Source organism: Xyrauchen texanus, chromosome 40 (assembly GCF_025860055.1).
Source record: "Xyrauchen texanus isolate HMW12.3.18 chromosome 40, RBS_HiC_50CHRs, whole genome shotgun sequence".
In the NCBI taxonomy this organism is placed as follows: Eukaryota; Metazoa; Chordata; class Actinopteri; order Cypriniformes; family Catostomidae; genus Xyrauchen; species Xyrauchen texanus.
Genome location: NC_068315.1, coordinates 14936122 through 14956078, shown reverse-complemented (window position 1 = coordinate 14956078; position 19957 = coordinate 14936122). Strand labels below are relative to the sequence as shown.

The 19957-nt window shown below is 37.8% G+C and overlaps 1 protein-coding gene across 9 annotated transcripts in view; it reads right to left on the bottom strand.

Annotated features, from left to right (window-relative positions):
• Positions 1–19957, bottom strand: part of LOC127633308 (inactive ubiquitin carboxyl-terminal hydrolase 54-like) — a 184927-nt gene that overhangs the window by 91269 nt on the left and 73701 nt on the right. For all 9 annotated transcript variants that reach the window (XM_052112324.1, XM_052112329.1, XM_052112330.1 and 6 more), the window contains exon 3: positions 7526–7618. In XM_052112324.1, coding sequence (XP_051968284.1) covers positions 7526–7618 — 93 coding nt within the window. The remainder of the gene's footprint in view (positions 1–7525; positions 7619–19957) is intronic.

Here is a 19957-nt window from a genome sequence, read left to right as displayed (position 1 = left end):
TTGGAGGCGTGTTCGGGGGGCAGGCAAGCCCGTTTCTCTTTCCTCTCCATAAGTACTCCTGCTGCTCCTCACAGGAATGCAAGACCAATGATTTTCTTTTTATCAACACAAAAAGTGATGTTTAACACATATTTAAATCTGTCTTTATAATATAATGGCAGTGGATAGAGCGCTAAAAACAACACAAAAACAATTGAATTGTGAAGTGCCCACAGATTCCCATCCCAACTGCCAAAGCATTCAAGTTATTTATTTAGCACATAGATGCCCTGATTTACTAAGACCCTAAATAACGGTAATTTGCTTGTACAATCTATCAAATTGTGTGTGCATGTCATGGGCATATTATTAAAGAAAAACTGTGCAAATAGCTACATGTGCAAATATGTTGGACACGGCCTCCAAAAAGAGGCTTCTGTGGTTGCCAATTGCATCAAATGCAAACTGGAGCCACAGCCGCCCCAATATTATATAATATTATAATAATATAATAATATATAAGCAAGTGAGAGTAGTTGATGAGAATACCAGTGTATGACACTTTTCACTTTAACTCATAATTCACAAAGACATAAATACAATAATATGTACGTGTTAAGCCATCGCACCACTTATATATCCTAAAATGAGATCTGATTTTCAATTCGCAAATATCGTGACAATGCTAAAGTTGCACTGGAGAGAGACATGGAGGCTGCACAGGAGAGAACCAGCACTCGCTGCTCGTTTTGTGGGAGTCAGACTCAAGTTTTTTTGCTGTTTTTTTATTTTTTTATTTCTGTAAGTCAAAATGCACATTTACTCCTTTCAGAGGTAAATCTTAATTTATTCCACCTAAACACAGAAATGCTTCCCTTGATCCTTATTGTAGATTGGTGGAACAAGGCATCACTTCTGAAACAAAAGAGACAATATAAATTGACAGATAATTTAACAAAAGCCCATCGTATCCTAGAGATATGATGGATTTTGATAATACTATACAGTCCATTCAACTTCCTCCTTCACCTTATGTTTTGGTGACTATGGACATTGAATCTTTATACACCAATGTGCCATTTGAGGGAGGAGTTTTTCTTGAATCAGCTCAATAATAATGGTGGTGGAATTACTTAACCTAGTGTTAACATTCAACTATTTTCTTTTTGGCTCTAACTTTATTTACAAATATCTGGAGTGAGTACGGGTTCTAAGATGGCTTAGAGTTTTGCCTCTTTGTTTTGTGGCTTGTTCGAACAGAGAATCATATACATTCAGTCATATAACTCATTCTTTCAGTTCATTAAGGTGTGGAAAAAGTATATCGATGACATATTTTTCATTTGGAATGGTACGGAAAAACAATTGTTGGAATTTCACTCATTTGAAGTTCACAATGAATTTTGATCAACAGAAAATTAATTTTCTGGATGTTTATGTGATTAGAGGCCAAAATGGACTAATGACTGGTTTATTTCGAAAACCTAAAGACAGAAATTCGATTTTGCATGGGACTTCATATCATCCTGTTCCTTTAAAACGGTCACTTCCTATTTCTCAGTTTAATCAAAATCTAAGTTTCCTTATCTGTCACTCACTCGACGTTGTGTCGATAAACTGACACTAGTGGTCATTCTTGCGAGCCCGAGACACCTCTGATCTTTGATAAAAGGCCAATGGGAATTGGCGAGTGGTATTTGCATGCCACTCCCCTAAACATATGGGTATAAAGGAGCTGGCGTTCAAACCGCTCATTCAGATTTTCTCTTCGGAGCCGAGCGGTTGATGTTCGTTGAGCTGAATACCCACGGCTTCCCATTCACCTCTGCTGGATTCCTGACGGCACATTACAGCGGCTTTCTCCCCCCTCTGCACTGGTGCACTGCAGAGATCGCCCCTGGGCACTTCAGCAGAACAAAACTGAAAGAGTATATTCTAAAAGAGTATTTTCCCTTAAAGAGAATATTCTAAAAGAGTGGCACACACGGAAACATCTTTTTAAAGATGCGTCTTTTTAAAGATGCCTTTCCACTTGTGTGTTATTCCTGGTTGTGGTCGTTTAGGAACACAGGAATTCCCCTCGTATAGTATATGAAAGACATCCTAATCTGCGTAATATGGTAGTTATGGCTGACTTGCCACCAACTACAGCTACTTCTCATTTTTTAAGTGAGTTGCCTTCTGGTAACTATTGGATAGGTAGCTGCCAGCAGTGCAACTGTTCTTACAAATAAAAACTTTTAACCATCCTCATATGGGAAAGTAATTTAGGATCAAGTACATGATATAACGTAAGACAACAAACATCATATATATGCTCCAGTGTCTCTGTGGTTTATCTTACATTGGTCAGACAAGTAGATCTCTTAAGACTAGAATTTCAGAACATAGAAGTTCTATTAGAAATCACGATCCAAAGCGTTCTGTGGCGACACATTTCACTTCAGCACATCATCCAGTTTCTTCTATTAGATATCTTGTTTTTGAAGTTGTTAAACCACATCGGAGAGGGGTGATGTTAATATAAAATTACTTAAAAGAGAGGCTTTCTGGATATTTACTCTTAATACTTTATCACCTAGAAGCATTAATGAGGACTGATATTCGTCCCTTTCTTTGACTCAGCTCTGAACCCTTTTCTAAGATTGTGGGTACTGTAAGATTTTAAGATTCTATTCTAGACTCTATAAACACTTGTGTTTACCTGTTTCTAGCATTTACATGGTAGTATAATGGTGTTTTCACCAGATGTTTTAGCTATTGTATCACTGATTTTAAGAAACTAATGGTAAATAATTTTAATATTGTTAAGTATAAAATATATATATATATATATAAACATATATAACCATAATCATTTTTCCGATGTGGAGCATGCAGCTCGAAACGTCACGTTTGTTCTCTGGTGAGCTCATATAATCATTTGGGAGCAAAGGTGTGCTGACTCTCCTGGAGTTTTTGTAAACTAAACATTATAATTTTTACAGAAATTCTGTTAAAATTATATTAGATATTAGGAAACCGGACATTTTTGCCTTCAGCTATTCATATATTCTCTACAGAGATGGCTTAAATCATTAAGTGTTTATTTTCATTGGATATTTTTTTATTTGTGTATTATTTTCTTTGTTGAATTGGTCTGAGAAGATGTTGAGTTTGTTGAGAAAAAGTGATGAAAGTTTATAATAATAATAATAATAATAATAATAATGGTCAACAGATTGAAATATGGGATAATGTGACATTTACTATTATCGTAAGGTTGATTTAAAACCTAAAATAAAAAAGAGAATGTTTTTTTCTTTGACTATTTTTGTCAAGAGAAAATTATAAAAGAAAGAAAAAAGTTGTTTTAATTTATATATTTAATTCACTGACTGGATTATTCAACAAAAGACATTAAAATATGGTTGTTTAATATATAAACCAATTTTTGTTGATTTTCCAGAAATAAATACTATTTCATGATACATATCATTATCGTGATATAAAATGATTCAAATTGTAATCGCCCACACTACTGCCAAGCATCTCCTTTTAGTTCCACTCAAGAAAGTCATAAAGGTTTGGAACAACATAAAAGTAGGCAATGAGGACAGAATTACAATTTTTGGTTGAAGTATACTGTACTTTTAAGAACAAAGAGAAATCCTGCTTTGGTTTCTTTTTTTAATCAAGATCATGTGAATCTTTACTTAGTCTCTATCTAATATTTCTGACAGCAGCAAACTTCTCTGCTTATTCATATTCTCTTTTTAGGATCTTGTTGTAATTTAATTTGTGTCATTTCAAATTCCCAAAGTGTAACATAAGCAGTATAGTTTGTTTGATAAAATAGATGCAATGCTTGGAAAAGTCTGGTGTCCATTTAAATACAAAATGTCACAGATAAGGACAAAATAACAGTATCTTTTGCTGCAAAAAGTAAAAAAAAAAAAAAAAAAAGGCAAATGGAAAATGCCATGAAATCAAAAGTGCCAATACATACAATATATGTGCCACGCATTACATACTTCAAAATATTTGTTGTTTTCACACCTCTCAGTTTAATCACATCTCAGTAAATGAACATGATATGTCTCACAGTGAGAATGCTTTCAAATAAACACATTTGGAAAATAAATATATATCTGCAGTTTGCAGAAAGGAGCGGTGTGGTGGGGGCATATTTAAGCACTCATTAGTAGCGTTAGATCATTACATTTCAATAACATGGCTGGCAAGCAGGCGGCTGGCGGGCAGCGCGCGTGAGGAACTCTCCGAACCGATGGTGTGACACTAACATTCCTCCATTAAAAACTAGATAGGTGAAATAACGAATCACATTCAAGGCTATACCAGCAGCCGAGGACCGCAACAGACAGCCAGAGCTGCATGAGGACTTACGCCACCAATAAGCAGAGGGTTTGGCAGAAGAAGATCTCAGTGTGAGACATCGTAGAGTCAAGCATTGAGCTTCAACACAGAGCAAAGTTTCACCACAAGGCCTGAATAAAACTGTGTCGTCATCATTCAAGATTAAATCCAGTTGCCTTAACACTGTGGAAATATTATGCAGTCAACTCAGTGACATTTGTCACTGCAGGTACTGTAAGTAAAATTATTTTGAAGTAGCATGGTCATTTATTCTTCAATTCAAAACGAGAAGGTTCAAAGCTCCCTTTTTGTTTGGAGGTGATCAAAATCTTTCCCTGTAAAATTCATCAGGTTTCTTTATATTTGTGCCAATGTTGTCACAATACCAACATTTCAGTAGTTGATATCAATACCACAGTATACATTTTTATACCACATAGGGGGGCCTGTGTAGCTCAGCGAGTATTGACGATGACTACAATCCCTGAAATCATGAGTTCGAATCCAGGGCGTGCTGATTTACTCCAGCCTGGTCTCCTAAGCAACCAAAATAGCCCGTTGCTAGGGAGGGAAGAGTCACATGGGGTAACCTCCTCGTGGTCCCTATAATCCGGTTCTCGCTCTCAGTTGGGCGCATGGTGAGTTGTGCGAGGATGCCAGAGAGAATAGCATGATGCCTCCACATGCTCTATGTCTCCGCAGTAACAAGCTCAACAAGCCACGTGATAAGATGTGCTGATTGACTGTCTCAGACATGGAGGCAACTGAGATTTGTCCTCCGCCACCCAGATTGAGGCGAGTCACTATGCCACCACAAGGACTTAGAGCGCATTGGGAATTGGGCATTCCAAATTGGGGAGAAAAGGGGAGAAAAAGAAAAAAAAAATCATACCACAGCAAAAACTAATGTTCAAGATGCATCACCTGGATGATGTCAACTGCTTTGCCCCAAAAGGTTTAACAGTGAATGGAGAAGGAGCTAATTTTAACAACAGTTTTTTTTTTTACCGTGAGAGACAGTGAGAGTATGAGTAACAAAAATAATAGACGATCAGGAGAAGGACATAAGGAGCAGATCCTGGTAAATGGTCATAAATCCTGGTAAATATATGAGAGTGTTTTTTATGGTATGGTTCTGTCTCCACAGCATTGTGATTTCTGCTACCTCAGCACTTAACACACACACACACACACACACACACACACACACACACACACACACACACACACACACACACTTCATTTACAGAGAGATAGAGATAACATTTCAATCACTGCGATGGATTTCATACAGGCTCAATTGTGTTTCATATCGACAAAGTGGCCCAAAGAAAACAGCAAAGGCACACAATTATAATAATGAAATTCATACACATCAAGCCAAGCCACTCACATACACACTGAAACAATAAAAACATACATTTAATCTGCATGTAAGATAACTTCCACTGTCACAGAGATCTATCTATCTATCTATCTATCTATCTATCTATCTATCTATCTATCTATCTATCTATCTATCTATCTGTCTGTCTGTCTGTCTATCTGTTTGTCTGTCTGTCTGTCTGTCTGTCTGTCTGTCTGTCTGTCTGTCTGCTCTGTCTATCTATCTAACAAATGCCCCTGAGGGCTTTGTGAGACAGCACTATGAATTAATCTCAATTTGACTCTACATACTATAAAACCCTTTAAAGGGCAAAAAAGAGAGCCAAAAATCCACCAATGCCAAATATCACAACTCCAAGACAATCAACTCCAAGGAAACCAAGAACGAGGGTTACAGACTGCCTTTAAAGCATCATGTAGGCGTGACATGGGGCAATCAGAGCAGAGGTAGTCAAGGTAACAGGTAGCCGTGGTAACAATGGAGCAGGGCTTGTGCTTGCATCAAGCAGAGGAACCAAGTATTTTGTTCGGAAAGAGAAAAAATGTCTAGACACGTAATAAAGAGGTAAATCACCAAGCACCAGAACAAGAATAAACCAGACACAAAGTAGAGAAAGAAACAAGCCTCTCAATCCATTAGGCTCTCTACACCAGACTATTTGTACCTTTCCTATTCTCTCAGGCAAAAATGCAGCTAACACGGCCAGGCAGTGAAGATTTCTTTTAACATAAAAGAGGAGCCTCTTAAAGAAATATGTCAGTTTTGTACCTTCAAACTCTTATGATACACCTTTAAATAGCACAACTACTTTTAGCATGGGAAAGGAGAACAGGATATTGTTTGAATGAGAGGCCTTTGCTTGCTATTTAAAAAAAGACTCAAGTTGCTTTTTCTAGCATATATTTCCCTCTCCTCCTCCCCCTATCTCTATCAGCCACCACGCAGTAAATTAAAAAGGCTTCCTTGAAAAAGAAAGAGCGAGAGCTCTTGATGTTGAAGAGCTCATTTCCATTCTACTTTTGTGCTAAAGTAAGGTCAGCAAGGAAGTCAATTAGGCTGAGCATCCAACTCTACCCTCACCTTGCTGGATCATTAAGAGTGCAGCCTGGGCACTCTAGGAGATTCCAATAGCCTCAAGCCATTTTTCTGAAAAATCCAAACTCACAGGAAGCATCCTTGTCCTTATCTGGTATGCCTAATTGCCAATAAAGCTATTCAGTCATGATGTCAATTTGTAGAACAACTCCTCTGGAATTTCTGAATAGTGTTTTTTTGAGTAACATGATGTGTGGTTAACATTACTTCAGGAGGCTTTCCTGTCTTGTTCTACCACATAAATTACACATAGTTATACCGTAAACATGAATCGGTTGTATTCTTAAAAAAAATGCAAGTTGCTAAAAAGATACTACATAATGATTACAACGTCAGGAGGTCATTCACACAAAACACACTATGATATCAATCTATGCTGCTTATTTCCCACTTAAACATGCACTGTTTTTTCAGTGGCGCACACATGAGTGCTGTTTTTTTTAAAGATGCTGTGTCAAGTTAAAACAGCTTCAACTTTTAAAAATGTGGTTTAAGACAGCAGCATTTTGTTCCATTCATAATTTTTTGTTTTTTAAACACAGGAACATTTTCTGTCTGAACGGCTCCTTAAATGTCATTTGTCAACCATGTATCAACATTAAATGCTTGACGAATGATGTGTAATTACAGAGGAAACCCATTTTCTATGGGCTACAAATAGAGCAGCTCTATTTGACCATGTTGTATGATACACATAGTAACACTTACCTTCAGAGCGCAGAAAATGCATGAGTCCTCCATGCACTTGTGGGTGTTCAGCTGACGGAAGCTTCTGCGGAAGATGTCAAGATGCCAAAGGACCTGTGGACAGTAGAATAGAAAGTATTAAGGAACGAGAGCAAATCAAATAAGAACAATCAAACTTGGCAAAGTGTACACTTAATAGCCAGCAGGACAGGGCTATACAAATCTGCTCCTGGAGGGTCATTGTCCTGCAGAGTTTAGTTCCAACTCTGCTCTCACACAATTGCCTGTAATTTTCAAGTAATCCTGAACATCTTGATTTGCTTCTTCATACATGTTTGATTAGGGCTGGAGCTAAAGTTGCGGTCACACTAGACATTGAGCAAGTGAAATTATTTTGAAAGTACTGTTAAAATATACCATCTACTCCATATTTCTGGAACACAGAAAACCCTGGAGGTTTGAGGTTTGTATGGAGCCATGTGGAAATGCTGCCTTCATGTGCACATATGTCCAAGTTGAGTATGTGTTATTATTATGATGGCAGATATAAACAAGAAAGAAGCCAAACTAAAACATATATATGAACAATGGCAAAGGACTTTCTGGTGTGCCAGTGAATAATCATAAATTAATACATCTGAATAAATTTTACATGACTTTTAATGCAAGGTATCTATGTTTTCTTTTTTCTTTTTTTTTTTTTTACTAATTATTAATAAAAATAATAAAATAATTTGCATTAAACAAACTGTGAAGGGTGAGCCATTAGCTTTAAATACATTTACAATAAGATCTAAATTAAAACGATTTTAAAAAGAACTGAAAGAAAAATGATTGCTTTCCATTATCTTTCATAACAACACGTCCCTTCCAAAGTCACGAGACAACAATTTGGGTATCACCTAAAATTCCACATCACCCACTGGTATATAAGACTTTACTTGATAGTTCATGCGCTTGGAACTCTTAATTCTGATATTTCCTTATCCACTTAAAGGCTGCACATTTTTTATCGATACAAAATCACACTTCAAATTCCAAAAAACTTGAACTTTTATATATTGCAGAATACAAAACTTCTTTGCATTAGCCTGTATTTCTATTCTACCACGTTTTCTGTGTAGAAGTTAAAGGAATTTATTTATGTCTATATGACCGGACCTAAACCTAAAGGAATGGTGGCCTTCCAGGAGTGGAGTTGAATACCTCCTGCAGTAGGGTATCAACAGTAACATCCACATAAAAGGACAACGGGAAAATATTTTCAACAGAGCACCCCACCAACAAAACCAACTCCCTTGGCACTTCACCTGATTTACAGTCAGCAAACCACTATACGTCCAAAACAACAAGTTAAGCATAAATAATCTCTCTCTTCGATCCCTCCTCTAAGCCAAAAACATCCACACAGGCATGTCCCCTTAACTCATCCAGCATTCACACCCCATCTCACTCACCCTCAGGGCAGCTTTTCACATTATACAAAACAGCCCAGAGGCTTTCATGGCTCCATCCTCCAGCGATCGGCCAATATCTGTGCAATCTTCAAATCCTCTCAATAAATATGAGCCAGTCTTGGCAGCCACTCTCACACTGACCGACTACCAGCTGTCCACTGCACTTATGATCCTATCAGTAGACCAGGAATCCAGCACTTCCAGTAGCCGTCCCAGCAGCAGGACAAGTTCAGATCACTGGCTCTCAGTAGAATTAGAAGTAAGGGAGAAGGTGGGAGACAGAGTAGAGGAAGGAGATTGTAGCATGATGTAGAACACACAGCGATGGAAGCAAGAAACGAAGATGTGAAGACTCAAAGTGTCTGAGAGAGAGAGTGTTTGAGTGAGGTACGATCGCACATGAGGAAGAGACTGAAAGAGTCAAGGTAGGGGAGGGGAGGAAGATAAAGTGAGAGAGAGAAATAGTGATGCACAAGAATGAGAGCGCGTGTGGTGCGCATGGGGGAGATTGCTGCAGATATTTGAAGCTATGAATTACTGAGACCGAACAGGCAGTAAAAACTGCGGTTCAGAGTTGTTTGGAGTTCACCCACCTCGGACACAACTCACACTCATCATATAAAGCGGGACATGAAAAACCTGCAGTACATAGAGCAAGAACTAAGAACTAAAAGCAGTACATTCAGCAAGACTACACCTTTATTCGCAACCAACCATCTGGACCTGAATACATGCTCACAAACACATACATCTTCCCAATGATCAAAGCTTTATCCATTCCTAATACTTCCATCACTGCCAAGTGGGGCCGAGTATAAAACCATAACATCATCATCAGCCAAAACTGGGCTTATACACACAGAGACCACACACACATAACACTTCAGCACTGTTCTTCAGCAAACCAACCAAAATAAGGCAAAAATGCAGAAAAGCAGCACTTTGTGTGAAAATAAGCTCTATCTGCTAACAATGCAGTAATGCCACGCTGAGCCTGGGAGGTTGTGCTTTGTTATCTGCTGTGGGGATTGTGACCATATAACAGCCTTTTCAAAACTCACTGCATTGCAAGTAATACACTAACGCCCCATGCATTAAATCCTCAAGCACCTTCGGTCATCACGGCTCCATGTGAATTCCTGTATTTTCATAATATGTTCTGAAATTACTTCTCAGCTTTTAAAGGGATAGTTCCCACAAAATGAAAATGATGTCATTATTTACTCACCCTCATTATATTCCAAAATTGTATGACTTTATTTCTTCCATGAACAACAAAAGAGATGTCATGCAGAATGCTAGCCTCAGTCACCATTCCTTTTCATCACATCTTGGTTTTTTTCATATAATGAAAGTTAATGGTGTCTAAGGTTTACAGTCTGCCAAACATCTACTTTTGGGAGTCATACAGGTTTAAAACAACATAAGGGTGAGCAATTAATTGTAGGCATACTGGTGTGTAGTATAAAGACATTCCAGGTAGTGTTGTCAAAAACTTGGTCCTGAAATAAAAAAGATGAAACAATACAAGTTTTTCTACAGTATCAGTAGAACTGAGCACTGAATTAATTTGGTACCCGCACACTGTCTGACTGACACACAACTGAAATAAGCTCACATGCTTATTTGAGCGTGTACAATTAAAATATAATGTAATATGTTTTAGTGTGATTATTAAACCACATAAGGCTGCAATCTTAATCTGCACTCAAGCTGCGTGCTTTAAATGAAAGTGTGAGGCAGACCGCTCATACACTGGAAACTCCACAGACACTGAGAATCATTCACGTTGTATGGGCGATGACAGAGCAGAGCAGCGTTTGTTACATGTAGACTATATTTATATAATCAAATCACAGCATTTTGTCTTTAACAATCACACTGGGTCATGCAGCAAACTGTTTATCCAGACAAGCTTCCATCAAACCACACTTCAAACCATGTCAAAATAGAAAGCACGATTCAAATGAAAATAAAATTGCTCAAGGACACAATGGTGGTGGCTGTGGTGATCGAACCAGCAACCTTCTGGTTACCAGTTATGTGCTTTAGCCCACTATGTCACCCCCACTAATAGCTCCTTAGCTCTCGTGGACTTATGGGAGCAAAGTGTCCCACAGATGTTAAAAGGCAGAAACTACACACACACACTGAGAAAACCGGCTTATAAAAAATATATAAGTTTGCCTAAATTTTTGTGTGGATTTTGTAGTTAATGCAAAAAATCTGAAATGATTTTTCCCTGTGCTGCAAAGCAACTCATTCCAGAAAAGACAAATCATGCAACAAACAGAGAAATCATCACAAACAAATTGGTAAAGTGTAGAACTCCCCAGAGTCCGACAGAAAATAAATAGATGTGTTTCATAACTATTCAGAAAGTATGTGCATCAAGTCTAAGGACACAAGCCCCTTTGATTGGGCTAAATATATGGAAGGGGATTATACAATGCTTTAACTATCCTTTTTATGCCTATCTTTTCAAGAACCCTTTTTATCACTTTATGGAGGGAATACACTAAGAATAATTTGCGGCTGGTAAAAGTGCTATTTATTATCACGCGCTCTCTGTTTTATACTGTATAATTTATAATTATACTGATCAGCCAACAGCGCAAACGTGCCTACAAAAAGTGTGCAGAACGCAATTTGCACATGCAATTCCGATTTTGCCGGCCATTTCGGAGCACTATATATTTGAACACCATATTTGACACACAATGCCGGACTGTATATAATCTTTTTGACACCTAAATCATCTCTTAAACATGCCGACATTGTGCTTGACCACACCGCGTATCTGGATATGCCTATATGCCAGGTTATGACGCGCACCTCCTTCATTTGATCATTAGGCCTATTTGATGAATCGTCAAAAATAAAAGATTGTAAAAATAGAGGGGGACCTACAAAATATTAGGCAGGTGGTTTTAATGTGTATATATACAGTATAGACAGACAGACAAACAGACAGACAGATAGCAAAAAAAGTCAGAATAAATGTCTAATTTTGAATGATCATCTACGTAGAAAAAAGCTAAATAGAACAAGATGGTGTAGTTATAAGCATCTACCAGCCCCTTGGTCCCAATACCCATTTTCTACCCAATACATACATGCAAAAAAAGCCCTCCAACATATTAGTAAATGAAAATAACAGGGGATATAAGGAAGCAAGAGGATGACAATGAACACAAGGTCATAACCAAGGGCAATAATGTGCTGGTATACACACAGGAACATGCTAGAAAATACACATAAATGATTATGTAAGTTGTGTGCCTAATGGTGCAGGAAGATGAGCTCAGGCTTAGGTAGATTAAGTACGAACCTTTCCAATCCACTATTAAATGGGCCTAAACCGACCTCTCACACACACACACACACACACACACACACACACACAAACACATGTTGGTACTCCTATCATTATGAGGACTCTCCATAGACATAATGATTTTTATTCTGTGCAAACTATATATTCTATCCTCTAAACATACCCCTAAACCTCACCCTCACAGAAACCTTTTGTCACAGTACTGTCACTTTGTCAGTCTGGGTTTTTGTCTGACAGGACCGTGGCATCATCACCCCATCAACATCATCAACGTCTTGTGTTTCGTTGTCTGGCTTTGTGTGAGCGCACGGTTTTGGTTGTATTCCCTGCAGTGCGCTCTTTGGTCTATTTTGTTTCATGTCCAGAGCATGGTGTCTGGATCCTGACTTCCTCTCTGGTTTGGTTTCGGGATGGGGAAAATCATGCTCTATGTTCTCTCTGTTATTGATGTGGGAGCTTCAAGCTTATGTAATCTTGGTAGCATGCACTCAATAGTTTATGTCTGTCTCTTGCGAACATGGGTGCACCTCGCGTTGCACTGCTCACCTGGGTCACAATCTGTATTCAAGTTTTTCTGAGGTTTGGTCACTTCGGTTTGTGAGTGGCTGAACTCTCGCACAGGTGTCCTGTGAAGTTTTTGTTGCCAGTTGCGTGCATCATGTGGCGTTTGCCTCGTGATGTATGCTCAGGTTTCGTTTAGTGTGAGAGTGCATGGCATCGCTTTGTATGGAGTTGATACGCATTCTCTGTCGGTTGGCATGACCGGATATTGCCATATTGTCTCTGCTCATGCCATTCGGGTGTTTTATTGTCTTGTGAGAGCACATGTCTTTGTTTTGTTTTTGTCTCTCTGTACTTACATAATCACCCACCTCCTTGTTTGTCCATTACTAGTTTATTAGTCACACCTGCCCTGTCTTGTTAACCTGTTGATTTCTCTAGCTATTTTAGTCTCCTCATGTGTGCTGTCTAGTGCCAGTTCATCTTGTGTGATCCAGTCAGTCTAGTTTGTTCTTCCCTGTCAGTTTTTGATTACTTTCCCATCGCTGCTCCGTCCAGTCGGTCCTGTTCCCCATTTTCCTCTGCCCCAGCATGGATATGTTTTCCCCTATGGGATGTTTATGTTTGTTTTTTCCCCCTTGTGGGAGTTTTATGTTGGATTTTGTGTTTTACATTTTGTATTAAATAAACCATTATTTTTCACTTTGTTTTTGGGTCCTGAGACTCTCTATCTGTGACACCTTTTGGCATTTTTACATTTTCAAAAAAACATTGTTTAGTATGTTTTTAAAGACCTTTGATTTACAGGGACCGCAGACCTCATAAATCACATTTATAGCATAATACCCTCGTAATTACTAGTGTGTAACTTAAAAAAAATTCCTTGTAAACCACAAAAACCAACTCTCTCATACACATACACACACACACACACACACACAAAGCCCCTAAAGAGAGAAGAGTACTCTGACCTACCAAGACACTTAAACAGGCTGTATGTGATCGCTCAGCTCTCAACAAAACGCTTCAAAGAATGGGGCTGAATTTAAGGGCTCCAGCTAAAAATCAGAGGAGCTTAGCATAGAAGTGAGAGAAGAGAGGGTGGAGGATGGCAGATTGCATTCTGGTGCTGGCGTCTGCTCTTTTCTCTCCCATTCCTTATTTTATTTAGTTGTGATGAATCGGCTACCCGCTGAACAATGAGCTGAGTGGAAATGGGTGAGGAGCGGCAGTCAGTACCGCAGGCACAGAAAGGGCACAGAGGAGAGATAGAGAGGGACAAAGAGGAGCCTCAGATATATGAAAAGGAAAACAGAGCAAAAAAGAAATAGGGAAAGAAATGTCCTTTATCTCCAGCTTTAAATCAATCAATTATCTATTCATCTCTAATTGTTGACTGTCTATATCTGTCACTCTCATCTTTTTTAATGTAATTTTAATGTAAAGAATTAATGTAATTGATTTTAGTTATCCAAGTTTCACGCTTAAAAAATTTATATTAGTTTTGATAAACATTCTAAAATCAAGTTAATTCACATGAGATTAAGACATCAGTCATATCAGGAGGTTAAAGCACACATGTCTGTTTGATTGTTTTTTAAAATAGGGTGAGTTGCCGCATTGTGACTCACGTGTTTGAAGTCACATGACATGCTGAATGTTCACTTTATTTTATCTAACCCTTCTTTTGTTGGACACTTACTTGCAGAATAAAGTGATAATGGCTGGTGATGAATAGGGCATTTCTCCAATGGCATTGGTAACTGGTAATTTTACTTTTAACATGAAAAAGAAAGAAAGAGAGTAAAGAATGATGAGAGCGGAGAGAAGTGTCTGAGAAGAAGAGTTGGAGAACATGAGGAGTGTTTGAAAAGAGAGATAAAAAGAAAGAAAAAGAGGGATGTCTAAAAGAGGGAAGGTGAGAAAGATGCAGACAGAGAGAGAGCAGCACTGCTCTTGTCCTCCCTCACGCATGCACATACAGAAAGATTAATGATGACTCTTGAGCACATCTGCAGAGCTGAACACAGCTCACTACAGCACACACTCAGCTCTATAGGCAGTATTCTGCATTGTGGGCCCCAGCTCAGTTTCCAGCTCTGAGTTTCACAGGGTGAGCATATGGCAGAGATTTCACAGAAACACAGACAACTTTAAGCACAGTGATGGATTACACTCCATCAGCAAACCTGGGGAGAGCTCTGAGGCTATCAAGTTTAGGTGAGGGGCTCTTTGTGTGTTTATGTGTGTGTGTGATTCCCATGTGAGCAGGCAGGGATGACTCAGTGACAGATGCACACGCACCACCGTACCCCTCCCATCCAACATCAGTGACCAATTGATCATCACTAATTCCTGAGAGGAAGGTGAGTTTGCGGAAAACTCAACAGCAGCCCACCAAAGCTGTCTTCGCGCTGCCCTCTTCACTCACAGCCCAATATAAATATACAAACATGCTTAAACACAGAGACACCTTTGGCACGCCTGGCATGATTGGCTATTTTCTCACAATACCAATATTTAAGTCATATTTCAACATTGTATACAATAAATATTTGTTCCAAATCCCATAAGACTTTCCTCTGTGAAATGAGATGGTAGGCAGAATGTTAGAGATTGACAGCCCGAAAAAAATTTTTTTATCAACCTTTCTAAATGAGAGGAGCTTATGCAAGTGAATGGGAACTGAGACTCTAATTCTCTAACATTCTGCTTTTGTGTTTCACAGAAGAAGGAAAGTCGTATGGTATGGAACATTATGAGGGTGGGTAAATGATTAACTATGCATAAGTTTATGCATTTTTAAAAATGTTTACACTGCTTCAAATATACAGACTACATTAATACAGTAGCAAGAATATTCCATTATTTTTTTTTTATGTGTTACTACAAGCTGTTGTTCCTTTTACATTTTTTATAGCAACATTTCAGACCATTAGTCAATAAATTCTCGATAAACAACACAGGTGGTAGGCACTGAGGTGCAGCTTTAACTTTACCACGTTGAGCGTAGGGGTGGGCGAAATACTAGGGGACATGATAAACCGGTAAAAATTTGCCAACCGGTATACATTTGAGATTATCTTCTCCATCGCAGTAATGCAAAATTGCCACACAAGAAATGTGTAAAGCACATAACACGTACGTATTACACATTCTGATGGATAAATGGAGGAAAGTGGAGTGACTGCTCGTTCCTCAAATTCCTTAGAATGAGAAGTTGAGAGGAGATTATAAATAAAGAATGTGTCCTCTGTGGTGTGGAACTGGTTTGGCTTTAGAAAACATGATACAGCTCAGAAAACAGCGATTTGCAGGGTTTGTACATTGTGTAGGCCTATGACGACATATCCATGTGTGCCTATATACAGTATCAGTGGTCAGGGCTTTCTGTAAGACTGATAGAACTAATTAAACAAATTTTTCACTGAGAGCTGCATTTGTCATTAGATGAAAAGCTTTTCTAGAAAGCGAGAAAAATGACACTGAGTCTGCTTCTGCGGCATGAAATTTTAGCCACTTTAGCCACCATCAAAGCAAATACAATGACATTCAGCTCATGCTCCAAACATGCCTCCTATCCAAACATGCGCAGCTGTTTTGTGCGAGTGTTGCACATGCATTCTGAAACACGCAAGTGCGCGCAAGTCTTGAAAGTCATCCAAATTCTGTCATTAGAGCTCTATTCACAGAAAAAGCACAGATCACACCCACTACTCATTCTGGTTTCTCTCAATGTCAAGCGGGTTTTTAAAATACACATCAAAACTCTTTCTAAAATTCTGTTCGAATTGTGTTTGATATCAGGAAAAAAAACAGCCATATTTTCCTTCAGATATTTCATATTTTCTTTATAGAGATTACTCAAAAAACACAGCATAATTAAGTGTTTTATTTATAGATACTTTTTATTTATGTGTTGTTTTACTTTTTGCATTGCTTTGAGAAGATCTTAAGTTTCTTTAATTATAATAATACAAATAATAATAACAACAACAACAGCAATTAATAATAAAAATAAATAGAAGAATTTTGTGCACATCATCAGACTAAAATGTCTGATCTTTATTTTTTACTTTTAGAAAATTAAATAAGATGAAGTTTTCATTTATAGTATTTAATTCACTGACTGGATTACAAAAAATTACATATTGCGACATGACATAATATATCATAATTTAACTATATCATGATACATATCGTTATCATGATATAAAATGTATCATGTCATGATATAGAATTTTGATCATATCGCCTACCCCTAACTGAGCAGTTGTTAAAAACCAGCTCACTCACAGATCATTTAACTTTTATTTCGATTCATACCTGACCAAAAGTGGTGATGTTCGAGTAGGTGAGTTATTAATTCTGTTATTAGTTAATTTCCACAAGTTTGACCCATTCAGGCTGAGTTGCAGACTATTTGAAAACATAATGTGTGTGTGTAATCACATTGACAAGATAATCAGCCAATCTTTGTGCTAAGGAAGCATTGCCAATTACTTGTTTACACACAGTTTGATCTCATATTTCATAAACAATTATTTTTAATTACTTGTATAATTTGAGTATTTGTTTTTGTACTGTTCATTATTTTCCTACAGTTTTTCTCCCTTGTCTCCTCTGTCAAAAGGCTCGAATATACATATTTGACTATGTGTTAAAGGTGCACTCAGTAATTGTTTAACTTGTTGTCTTGGACATATACTGACACTTAGTTATGAGTCCAAACTTGTATTACATATTTACTTTTGTACTTTAATTCACATTTGCTGTATAACCACAAATCAGCACTTACAACCTCTTAAATCTGCTACTGCAACTTCAAATCTTCAAGCTTTGACATTTGCAACAACTTCAATTAAAAATCTGTAGCAAAATGCAGAGAGCAGCCTGCCAATGTTGGTGGAGGCGGAGCCAATGAAATCCTGATCAAACACAAGAGCTGGAACAATCTATACTGGACTAATCAAAACGATCAGTTTTACTGATGGCTAAACCACGGTTTGACTATGGTTTTAAAAGTCCATTGTACTTATTTGTTCCATAGATCTACTTTATATAGATTTCAATGTAAGTTATAAAGAGGGAAAAGTTGAGTGATACAGCCAATTAATGGAAGGGGATAATTAGGAGGCCATGATTGATCAGTGTAAGTGGATGGAATTTGGCTAGGACACCAGGGTTACACCCCTACTCTTTATGAGAAGTGCCCTGGGATTTTTTGCAGTTCTCCCTATGGCCAGTCCGCCCCTGAGTGTCCTACGCTCTCGCTTCTGGATTTACAAGTAGTTTTTGCTACAGGTTTTTCGCTACAGTTGTTGCAAAAGTCAAGGCGTAAAGATCTGAAGTTGTAGTAGCAGATTTGAGAGATTGCAAGTGCCAATTTGTGGTTGTACTGTGAAAGTGAATTAAAAATAATGCCCTGATGTATAAAATACAGATGTATTTTTTAACATTATTAAACTTTTTGGACAGCAGATAATAGGCCTATAGTAAATGTGAACAAATGTATGCAAAGTGACTTCAGGCCCATGGGTGGGGATACATGTGCAACAGGTAAAAAGTATTTTGTATTATTTTTTGTATAATTTTATTGTAATATTAATTACAAGATTTGTGTCTATCCTTGTATTTATTGAATGTCATTTGACACATTTGTGACTATTTGTCTGCAACTCTGAATTCAAAACACATGTTTTTGATTATTTTCTGTGAGTGTAGATTTCAAAATTCAACTTTTATTTTACACGTTTTCACATCAGGGCTGTGAGTGTAAATTTCAACTTACGAATACAAATATTTTTGTATGACTAAGTTCTCAAATTCAGATCTACAAGCTCACAGGTTTTGCAAAAGATTTACCTTCAAACCTAGAGGTGTGTGTACACAGCATCATTCCAAAACAATAGATTTTCTATATTCCTTCATCTATCTCTATTATTAAAAAATTCAAGTGAGTGTGCCATGGACAGCTTATAAAATATAATTTGTAAACATTTGGAACAGGCACAGAAAACAAACAAAGCTATAAGAAATGGGCCAAAGACAAGAATGATAGATTAAGATAAAGAGGGTCTTTTTCATGCCACTCAGTGCAGGAGGGTCTCCAAGCATCTGCAACCTGAACGAGCCTTCAAACCACATTCTTGATTGTCCGATATTATCGTTTTCCTCTTCCCTCGGGGCAGTAATTAATATAACAGACACTCTGTTAGCTCCTTGCATGTGTGATTCATTTTGTGGGAGTTGTAAAAGAGTTGTTGTAATACACTCTTTTCTCTTTGTAAAGTTAAATCGAGCTTTCTCCCCCTCTTTCCTATTGTTTCATTCTCACACTCCTAAAGCTAATGTCTACGCCATGGAAATATACCACAGCAAATATTAGAGGCTTGTTAAGTGATCTCTTTGAAAAGGTAAAACTCCTACAGATATAGAACATGGTAGGAGGTTCAATATTAAATTCCTTTCTGTTCATAGTGATGAAAACAACAAGAAATGAGCACTTAGCACTGACAAGTTTCCTTGGGTTTTGAATGTGCTGGAAAGGGCAATCTTTTTTTATCTCAGATTTTATCTTAGGGCTTTCAATTGGCTTGTGACTTTCTATTGATAGAGACAGAATAAAGGGGTAGGAAATTATTAGGGAGAAAGGCCCTTACAAAAAATTATTGTGTATATAGAGCTACCATGATCCAATGGTAGTATCATAGCAACTTGTGGCATTTATTTGTTAGTGGGGTATTGGGATCAGGGCACAAAGCAGTTGAGAATCGAACCGGTGTCTTCCACATGAGCCCAAAAATTAATATAATATTTATAAATATAATAAAGATAATATTATATATAAGTATAATATACAATATACAGTAGTATATTGTATATTATATTCCCGGATGGCAAACAGGCACAGAGAGATGTTACCCCATGTGACTCTACCCAATTCGGTTGCTTTGGAGACCTGGTTTCGAACTCGCGACTTCAGGTCATCAGCGTCTTTACACGCTGAGCTACCCAGGCCCCCGGGGTGGGTTCATAAGACCAGATCTCCAGTCAAGCAGACCAGATGGAACAGAGGAAAAGAACCTGGATGAATGGTATTGGCTTACGGTTGGAGGATGTCATGGAAGACTGTGATGAGGAGGAGGACATGGACAG